General features: G+C 29.7%; 2 protein-coding genes across 5 annotated transcripts in view; one reads left to right on the top strand and one right to left on the bottom strand.

Moving 5' to 3' along the window:
• Positions 1–880: 880 nt before the first annotated feature.
• On the top strand, positions 881–3,315 carry LOC130900447 (GTP:AMP phosphotransferase AK3, mitochondrial). The gene is made up of 4 exons (XM_057811076.1): positions 881–1,204; positions 1,769–1,888; positions 2,575–2,747; positions 2,982–3,315. The coding sequence occupies exons 1-4, from the start codon at positions 1,060–1,062 to the stop codon at positions 3,204–3,206; spliced, it is 663 nt and encodes a 220-aa protein (XP_057667059.1). The 5' UTR covers positions 881–1,059; the 3' UTR covers positions 3,207–3,315.
• A 1,049-nt stretch (positions 3,316–4,364) lies between these two features.
• Positions 4,365–10,791, bottom strand: part of LOC130900445 (TGF-beta-activated kinase 1 and MAP3K7-binding protein 2) — a 55,896-nt gene continuing 49,469 nt past the window's right edge. Inside the window, exons 4-6 of one of the 4 annotated variants that reach the window (XR_009060183.1) lie at positions 10,434–10,646; positions 4,936–8,166; positions 4,365–4,603 (exon numbers count right to left, since the gene is read on the bottom strand). Coding sequence is in view for 3 of the 4 variants with exons in the window: in XM_057811073.1 (XP_057667056.1) it covers positions 10,183–10,646 (464 nt within the window). In the remaining variant the exon portion in view is untranslated. Of the gene's footprint in view, positions 4,604–4,935; positions 8,167–10,071; positions 10,647–10,791 lie in introns of those variants that run through there. The other 3 variants (XM_057811074.1, XM_057811075.1, XM_057811073.1) reach the window with 3 other exon arrangements.

Genomic DNA, 10,791 nt, shown 5'->3' with positions numbered 1-10,791 from the left:
TCCTTGCAAGAATCTATGGTGTGCTGGCTTTTTCTCGAGACACCAAAATTTATACGATTTTTAGCACTAGGATTACTGTTGACTGCTCTAGTGCAGTTTTTATTAAACCATGGATTGTTGTCTGCACAGCGCTAGGAATAAGAAATATAGGCTTAAGCCTATATGGAATTCCATACCTGCCAAGATTACTTCAGAGATTTTATTTGCACATACTGAAGGATCACTGTACTTGAAGCAAACATTATTCCTAATTCCAAGGAAACATAAAAAAGAAATCCTTTAGATGCTTCTATTTGGCCGATCTATAATGCCAAATTGAAAATGTTCATTAGTTGACGTTATTCGTAATGAATGTTTCACTGCTTTTATTTTGATGGGATTAATAGGAGGACTATAGACATATTTACCTGGAGCTAGTATTTTTAGCCAACATATAAGTATAGAGTGCACTATTCCTACGGTAGCCAGTATGGGAGGGAAGAGGGAACACTACAAAAGAACTCCATTGAAGATGGTTTACGGATTTCATTGCATAGATTATTAGCTTTCATTTATACTAAGTTAAGGGAATCGAGATATGGAGCTATATTATCCAAAACAAAACATATACTGAGTATGCCTATATTCTATGTACCTATATATGTAAGAACCTAGGTACTAACGGTAACTAATAAATAAAAAAACGTCTACGCAATTTTATGTATTTATAAGAATGCCAAAGCTAATCAATAACATTTGTCTGAAGGGGCACATCATTAAATTATATCATGTAGTCGTCAAATTTATGTATAGAGATACAAATAAAAATCATATGTCTGTCAAATAATTTTATTAATTAAATTGTGGACCAGCATGTAATGGGTGTAGGTTAAATGAATACTGATTCGTAAGTGTTGCCAAGTTTATTTGAGACTATTTACTTTTATTTTTGCTGCGTGGATCTAATATTGAATTTTACGTCTAGTTTTAAGTATGAATATCTGATAACAATTATTAATAAACATTCAAAGTCCATAATTACTATTTACAAGTCATTTTCATTTATTTCTATTAGTAAAAATGAGTACCGTTGCTCTTAAAACTGTTATACTAGGTGCTCCGGGTTCAGGAAAAGGTACAATTTCGGCACGTATTTTAAATAAATTTAGATTGGTATATGTGTCTAGTGGGGATAAATTAAGACAAAATATTCAACAAAAAACTTGTAAGTATAACAGATAATCTGATTTAAGTGAAAGTATTGTTTGAAAAACTTAGGTTATTGTTTTATTACCAGATTTTACATGACAACAAAATTCATTCTGAATAAGTGTTACTACTAATTTTATTGAAAAGAAACAGTGTTCATCAAATACATAAGCTGATTCAGATTAGTTCATCTTAACAAAAATTCTGTTTTATCCAACCAAACATCATAAAAAGATCATGCTGAAATATGTATATTGATTATAATAGAAGGAATTTTTGTAATCCAAAGTGTACAGATTTTCCAATATATAATCTTGTTAAAAATTAAAAAATACAAGTAGTTATATCTTTATATAAAATCTATGTAAATTTATTTCCCGTTATAACTATTAATTCCAAGTAACACCAATATTTGAAAAACTGATTTAACATCTAATAGAAAAGTGATGAACTTGTTCACTACATTAATCTAATATTATCTATCAGCTATACGATTTATCCAGCAAAGCTTGTATAATTGAGTATTTAATCAAATAAGATAAAGAGCTACTGAATTAAAAACTGCCATTCTTGTTTTCAGCTATTGGTTTAGAAGCTCTTAAGTATATCAATGACGGAAAACTTGTACCAGATGATGTGATGATCAATTTTGTATCTTCAGAACTTCGAAAACTCCCAACAAAAACATGGTTATTAGATGGTGAATATGGAAAAATTGAATTTTAATAACAATCAGTTTTGAGGTTCAATTTAGTTGTAATAAATTGATCATTTCTCTTTTATAGTTTCAAAAAATAACCATATTAAAAAAATTACAATAAATTCTCTGGCTTTATACCTTGACAAATTTTGATTTACTTAGTTTTTGATACTGGTTCTACTTTCTAATTTCATAGTCGGTATTTGGCAAAATTATGCTACCGTTTGTTCATGACATTGAAACATATATGTAGGTCATATATTTCTCCCTCTAATTGCAAAACAAAGGTAGTATAAAACTAGAGAAATAGTTGACATCATATACAGATGACTAAAAATAAAATAAAACTGGTTTGAAGTTTAATGTCAGACTGGGAGTAATGGTTAATCTATCAATATTTCTTAACTTTCAGAACTTGAATGATTTTTTATTCAAATATCGCCAACTTACTGTAAGAGTTTTCAAGAAATGAGTACTTTCATCACCAAATATTACATTATGCTTTGATTCAGCTCAATTTGAATTGAATGGTGGCATGTGAGGTACAACAATGTTCTGTTTGAGCTAACAATGTATTTTTGTTTCTTATGATTAAAAATTTGTTGTGCATAGTGAATTTATTTATATGTCAAATTTCAATTTTATTTTTTATCCTTTAGTAAATTGAATAATTTTTTTTTTCATAGGATTCCCTAGAACAGTGACCCAAGCTAGAGCTCTATGGGAAAAAGAAAAATTAGATTTAGCCATAAACTTAATTGTTCCTCATGAAGTGATCATTAGTAGGGTCGAAGGTAGATGGGTACATTTACCTAGTGGAAGAGTTTATAATGATACTTTTAATAAACCAAAAGTTCCTGTAAGTAAAAGAGGGCAGTGATACCCTTTACTCAACTTAATCTGATATTATCAAAACTAACATAAAATCAAATGAAATTAGATAATATATCACTAGATTTTGAATGAAGGAAAATATCGAAGATGTCTTTCTTCTTCTTAGGCTTATTCTTTACTACCTAATTCATTAATTAATTAAAAATTCTGATGAAAGTTCTCTTCAAACTAGAATTTGCAACTAAAAAAAATGTTTTAGGGGAAGGATGACATAACTGGAGAACCCTTAACTAAAAGAGATGATGATAAACCGGAAGTGATTAAAAAAAGACTGGAATTGTATGAGACGCTAACAAGACCAGTTATAGATTTTTATAGGGAAAAGAAAATTCTAGTAGATTTTTTTGGTAAAACATCTGATGAAATTTCTCCACAAGTTCTAGATTGTATTAATAAATTTTTGTTAGATTCTAAAAATAATTGATACTTTATTAATATTTATTTGATTACTTTTTATTAATTATATAAAATATTACGTTCAACTCATCTTACCAAATATATTGATTGAAAAAGAAGAATATAATTTCATTTACTCCTTTGTTGGCTGTTTTATTTATTCACATAATCTGATAAAAAATGACTATATCTACAAAAAGGAAGTCTTCAATCAAGATCTTTTACTAAGTTCTAAAAAACCATGACATAGTGTATGATAATTCCAATCCAGTTTTTATTGCCCTTTGTCTTTGCTCTTGGACTTTTTGAAAACCCTGTATATCATAGTCAACAGGATAAGCCTGTAAGATTGGTCACAAATATAAGTTACACTGAATATTTCTTGACAAGATAAGTGACATAGTATTTAGAATATTATGATTGTAAATAGTAACAGAAAAGAATGCAACGTGGGAACATTCCTTTCAGTTCCTCTATTGCTAAGTTTTTACCTGTTTCTATTAAAGAGAACCTTTCGTCGAGGACATTTAATCTATAAAATTAGTAGAATATGTTTTGGGCTACCAAGTTTCTGTATTTCACAATAGAGAGTAGACCTTCCAGCTATCTTCCCAATCGCTATCTAAGAGTTAGAGGCGCAAAGCTTTCAGAGATAGCTGAAATCAAGGAATTTGTTGAATTACTCTATTTGGCTGAGGTATTAAAGAGTGATCGGGAATCCTTGGAAGAATTGAGAGTTTAGAACGGGTATTGAGTAAAACGGTTTCATCCTGTTATCCATTATAACAATTTCTTGTGACATGCACGCGATTTGATAATATTAAGACTAAAAAATATCAAGAATAATTGGTACAGTTTTTATTTCTTCAAAAACTACTAAAAACGACTGACTAACATTTGATTGCAAGGCAATTTCTGTTGCGTTGTCATCTATTGACAGCAAACTCTAACTTTGCATCGTCGCTTATTCCTGGCCTTCCTTCACCCACAATAATTCTGCTTACTGAACGTTCATTCAAAGTGTGTTTCGTTAAATGAAGCTTATGCTTCAAGTAACCTACCGCCATTAAAATTTCTATCCGTTCCCTTTCGGTTAAGGGAACCATAATAATAAATGTACTTGATCTCTCAGATGAAATCCGTTTATTCAGGTTACGAATCAAAGGGGGTAATCAGAGAGTTAAACTATCCTGAAAATAATTTATTAGGTAACAGAAAATTGAAAATGTTTTTTTTTATCAAAATAAGCATTTGCCTTAAACTTTATTATAAATAATATATTTACAGAAACTTAACAATATAACTTAAAAAATTGCTTGATTAATATCTGTGAGCAATGTGAGGTTGAAAAAAATATAAATAAAATATAAAGGTAGCTTTTGATTTAGTCATGTTTTCTTCATAATACCCACGAATGTGTGATTCCTGTAAATAAATGAAATTAATGCTTCATAATTACATATATTTCTTACAACAAGCAATGGAAGTTGAAAATAATTAACAAATTACTTTTAAAGTTACACAAATAGAATCGCTTTTCGTGTTGCCCACAAACACATAAAATACTAAGGAAATTAATTATTCCATCAATATCAATTTATTGTTCTATTCCTAAAGAGCAGTTATTTACAAATGTATATTGAAGATATTAGAGATTAAATATCTCATAAATTCTTTTCAACCATTATACATGGAATAAGCTCTTTAATTATATTTATGACAAAAAATTTTATTCTAGAAAAACTTAATTTCTATACCATCAAAATATTTCTATAAGACATGAATAGATGATGATGCTGGCCATTCCATTAACCCTTGTTATCTTCCAATTTCATGAAATGATAATATATTTACTGATGAATAACATATTGATATTGACAGTAATGACATATTTTTATTACACTAGCGTCACGATTGGTAGGTGGCAGAACTAAATTTGTGTTGCCTATATTTATATACAAGTTCACCTTTTTTTTGGTATGTTCTGTGATCATAACTATAATCTGCATGAACATTTAGAGCGGCGCTAAATGATCTACACATCACAAATTATTTCCAACTATCACACCATTTCAAAGGTTTATAGATATGGAGTTTCCCTCATTTTCCAGCCCTCAATATGGTATCAATTTACACAGATTAATTAATGTTCTTTAAATATGGTTTTTATGAAATCTTTAATAGCAAGAAGAAATTTGGTTGATAACTTACGTATTTGGACTCTATCTAATAGTTCCTTGATACATTTTCATCGGATGGCGAATCAGTGATACCAGCTCGTTTTATTTCGTAAATATAAATTGAATGGATTCAAATAACTATATAATTTCCAATATACCTCATGAATAACCACATGATTAAGCAGAATATCATACGTTATATAAAATGTTAATATCAGGGGCATAGTTTGCCCTAGTTAGATCCTATATCTAAATTTTTTAAGGGGCCCATCAATTTAACTACAGAGAAGCCCAAATGGAGGGATTTCAATAATAAGAAACTTTGCAGCATGGATAATAGACGGAAGGAGAATCATCTTTGTATATAAAAAGTGTAAGTCGAAATCACGATCTTACATGGTTCATTTCACGGGCGCTTAATTATTTCACTCTGTGCGTGCAGGTTGGCGTTTTGATCGAGGGATAAGCGCATGCATAATGCAACTTAAAGGCGTTAAATTGGGTTAACCTAATAATAAGAGTTCATTATTCTTATTGTTTCGATAAGTAATACATTTTTATGAATAAAAGTAGAAATGTAAAAATACGAGTGCCGATTTTTTTTCCGATCGCTCCGTGCAGATGCTCTCACTACAAACCCAGTCGATGTTGTACTGCAACCACGTAAACATTTTTGCCACTACTGATACTCCCGTCAAGTGTGAATTACGAAGAATGATTCGTTTTTTATAGACTGAAGGAATAGTGCTGCAGAAATTAATCGGAGAATGAGTCGTGTGTATGGGGAAAACTTCATGAATTATGATGTTGTGCGAGATGTCGAAAGTTTAAAGATGGCTGTAATGATGTGCATGATGAAGGGGACCAAGAACGTAAATCTGTCGTTTCAGATGACCTGGTTCATGAGTTGACAGAATGGTTAAAGAAAACCACAGATTGACCATTACTGCCTATGTCTAAGGAATTTCAAGTTTCAAGATGTATTTTGTACTCAACTTGAGTTCATTGGCGGCAAAGTTCTTTGAAGAAGGTATTGAAAAGCTTGTCCACAGGTATTACAAACGTCTCAATCTCTTTGGTGATTATGTTGAAAAGTAACCGTGTACCAATCTTTTGGTAATAAAATTTTATTTTTATTTTATTTTACTACACTATTTTGCACAACAAAAGTAGTTGAAATTTTCAATAATCAACTGCTAACAGTCAAAAATGATATTAAATTTTTCAACTCGCCATGCATCAATTCATTTACAACTGTTTAATTCATATCGTACCCTTCGTCCATACCTGTGCGATTCTGGAAGGTTTTTGAACTGTTACTTATCTTATACAACTTTTCTTCCATTTGAAATACTTTTCCATTTAATTAACAAATTTTTAATTACATTATTATGAAGTCTTTCATTGTTCTCAACATAGGATTTCTTGTTTATTTGTGTATTTATTGTTTGAGAGAGCATGCTAGATTTTTTTCTAATTGAGATTATTTGTTTCATCAACGAAGGTGGAGATATATAAATAAAATCAAACCTTTTGCTTTGCGCGTGAAAGAGACTGGGGCCAATTATAAGAGAGAGAGATTTGTTGGAAACTTTTTAGGCAGCATAAGGGAAATTTTTTATAGGCGGAATGTTTGTTGGAGTTGGCCCTGATATCGAAAGTTGCTCCTCTGCAGGGCTGGGATTATAGTGGTTGCGTGGGATTGTGCTTGCTGTATTGGCTAAAAGGAGGAAAAGCGACGACACGGTTCTTTCCGCTTTGGGGATATTTTGTATTTTTTTTTTCATTTGTTTTAAATTTTTTTGTACATTTTAAATTTAGTGGTAGGCGCACAGGTACAGCTGCGGCTGCATTATTCTCTATCGTCGGCCATTTGATTGGTAAACCGGTTTACCAGGTTACAGTGAAACCACAGAAAGTTTGCAACACCCTGCGCCAATTATAGATTCAGTCTGGCTTTATACTATTTTTTTTATGGTGAACATTGATTATGACAGATAACAAAAGACATTTTATTTAAACAGACTTTTCACAGATGCAATTACGTATTAATATTTTCTTTGAGGCAGAGAGAAATAATTTTGTGTCTACTCTCTCTTTGTTTGGTTTGTATAAAATGAAGGAGTTTAAGCTTAATATCAATTCAAAACTCGCTCTCCGCCCAGTCATTAAATGATTGAATGAGAAAATATCTCAGTAACGCGCATGCTTTTTAAGCTTTTTTTGCTTCCGTCTCGAGTGATATTGACAGAATTTAATTCATATTGTGGGTAACATTTTACGAATTGTTTCATGCATGAGTTCAGGATGCCTGTTTCTCTTGGTTGATAAAATTCAGCCAAAGTCCATTTAAATATACAAAAAAATAATTTCTTAACACAATTTGGAAACAGGAAATAAAAGGTATAAACTGACATAACTGGACTAGTGAAAACTAAGCAGTGACTACTTCCGCTGTTTCGCCCTTCTTAACATCCACTTCCCAACTCAGTAAGTTCTTTAACAGTTTCAAAGCATCAAAACACTTTAATGAGAAAAAAATATTCTATAATTTAATGCCTTTTTTAAATTTTAATATGAATCAAATGTTTGAATAGTATGGTGGATATATATTATATAATTTTTAATATACATTTTAATGGAGTAATTTGGAGGCAACACATTGTATAATATGTTGCTGATATACATAAAGTTGAATGTTAGTTTTGCACAAACAATTGGATTAATAACAAATAATTATGAATATCTTACGTCTTGGTATTCTTGGTGTAACATGAATATGTATGTTATCCCCAGGAGATGCTGAAACTTAATTGAAAGAAAACATTGATTAAAATATTTTTATTTATTGCCGTCTATTTGACAAAATATTTATACAACATATATGTTGTATAAATATTGATATAAATATTTTTTCCGTCATATTTTTAAAAAAACACCCTGTATTTTGAGAAAAAAGGTGATATTATTGGAATTGTTTCCATTAAAAAATAAGATGTCACAAAATAAATTATATTCTGTTGTTTATGATGATATACTATTTTTTATAATTTCTTTTTGAAGAAAAAACGGGCGTAAAAAATTGTATCTCTAATTTCATTTTTCGGCAAACAAAATTTCATTAACAGAGTTACAAATTTTGGGTCTTATTAGATGGTACAATCTAAGCATAATTAAAATTTAAATATATTCTATTTTGTAAAACCCAATTTTGGAAACAAGATTTGATATTAAATAAAGTAAGGTTGCTAACTTCACCCAATTATTATGTTACAAGAATTTATAAAAAACACCGGTGGGCCTTTAGAATTTTGACTTTATAGAATTTCAAGCTTCATTTTAATTCAAGAAAAAAATAAAATAAAAACTCAATTGCACTCTAGTTGAAGTTCTACTCAATTCTCGATTACTGCGTCTCAATGATGAGTAATTTTGACAAATTGTGAAGATTCTTTTCTGCTTAATGTTTTAATGAGCTCAGACCCTGACCTGACCCGAATTTTGTGGTAATAATTTCAAGCACCCTGTTGATAAGGATTTTATATTGTATAATAAAAAGAAAGTTATTTGAATGCTATGGGTGATACAATATAGCTAAGACCAGATTTTGATTCAGCTATTATCAATAAAGATTATCTATTGAAGTGAACAAAGATTTCAAAATATTTTTTTGTATGGACGTTTATTTAATTTTTTCAGGAATAAATTTGGTTGGTAAAATATACATACATATAATGTTGGGTTGACAATTAAAATGTACAATTAGAGAAAAAATTAATCTGTTTTGTAAATGTACTTCTTCATGTGAATGAAACATGTAAATTTAAACACCCTGTTGATAAGGTTTGTTTATTGTATAATAAAAAGCAAGTTATTTGAATAGTATGGGTGATACAATATATAGAAGGCCAGGTTTTGATTCAGCTGTAATCAATAAAGATTAGCTATTAAAGTTAAACAAGTTTAATTTAATATTTTTAGCTTGAAATTATTTCAGAAATCAATAAGTTTGTATGTTTAAGAGGTCAGATCATTGAAAAGTGTTGTTACAGTGATTCTTGCATATTTACGTGAAGAAATACAAAATAAATTATGCCATCGATTTTTGTTATGAAATATTCAAAACAAGGGTAATTTGAAATTGTCCCAAAAACTTATTTGGTACTCTATGTTATATATTGCGTATTCTAACATTCTGATTATAATAAACTTTCAGCGTGATTGAAAATTGGGTTAGGAAATTACTGGGTAAAATTAATTTTTCATCAATTTCATTTAATGTTGGGTTGACAATTGAAATGTACAATTAGACAAAAAAAATAATCTGTTCTGTAAACGATACTTCTTCATGTAAATGACATATGTAATTGTTTTGTGTTGTTTCATTGATTTTATTTTCGAAGTTACTTAAATGGTTTAGATTTTTGAACTACAGGATATAGAGATATTTTTTTGCACAATCAAGAATTGCTTAGTTTAGTCACTTCATTTAAACTATTTTTATCTCACATCCACAGAATATATATATATATATATATATATATATATATATATATATATATATATATATATATATATATATATATATATATATATTATTTTGAGACACATATTTTTTGTGAAAACATATTTGAACAGATCAAGGCATCTAGAATTCTACATTACCACTTTTAAAAAATATTTTGAAAAATACTTGTTAAAAAAATCTCAAAGTCCAAGTAAAAAATTTACTTTGATGTAATAGGTAAATTTTGAAACATCACAAATATATCACTGAATATTATAATAGTCTTATTAGTAAACACTGTCACACATCTGCAAGCACTAAACATTATTTTTGTTACTTAATAATTTATTTAGCAAACTTGGCGCAGAGCGGCTTGTATTAATTTGCGAGGGCAGAGAAGTGGTTGGTTCATTTTCTTTAAGAACAAACCCTATGGGTCTCGTAACCTGTCCTTGTGGTACGTTACTCAAACTAAGAGACCTAGTAGCATGGCATACATCAAACTGGTTAAGCATGCGTAGGGCGTCAATTGTCAGGTTAGGATTAACTGCCTCGGGTTGTTTCATACCGTGTAGGATTCTGGGAAAGTCGCACTGCTCACATTTGTCCAAGATGGGATGATTGAGGAATGTACATACGTCACAGTTCCATTTCGGACCTTCGAAATCAGGAGGCGGTTGATATGGTAAACGTCTTCTGCTGTTGTGTCGAAGTCTTGGTGGAGGAGTGGGGAATTCATTTATATGTTGACCAGTGTATATGTTATTATAAAATGCTTCACCTAAAAAATAATTTTATTATAGTATTATAATCAAAGAAGTATTCAAAATCAGTTCTGAATATTATGTATTTAGAGGTAAATATTGGCTAGTTTGAAATTAAGTACCTACATTAGAATTATTTTTATTTGGAATAAATGCAAATGC

The sequence above is a fragment of the Diorhabda carinulata genome, chromosome X, assembly GCF_026250575.1.
Source record: "Diorhabda carinulata isolate Delta chromosome X, icDioCari1.1, whole genome shotgun sequence".
Taxonomy (NCBI): Eukaryota; Metazoa; Arthropoda; class Insecta; order Coleoptera; family Chrysomelidae; genus Diorhabda; species Diorhabda carinulata.
Note: the sequence above shows the minus strand (reverse complement) of the source record. Positions and strands in the feature narration are given on the sequence as shown.

Coding starts and splice junctions, on each gene's coding strand:
- LOC130900447 (XM_057811076.1), top strand. CDS start 1,060: ATGAGTACCGTTGCTCTTAAAACTGTTATACTAGGTGCTCCGGGTTCA. Junction 1,889..2,574: donor AAAAACATGGTTATTAGATG/GTGAATATGGAA, acceptor TTTTTTTCATAG/GATTCCCTAGAACAGTGACC. Junction 2,748..2,981: donor TTAATAAACCAAAAGTTCCT/GTAAGTAAAAGA, acceptor AAAATGTTTTAG/GGGAAGGATGACATAACTGG.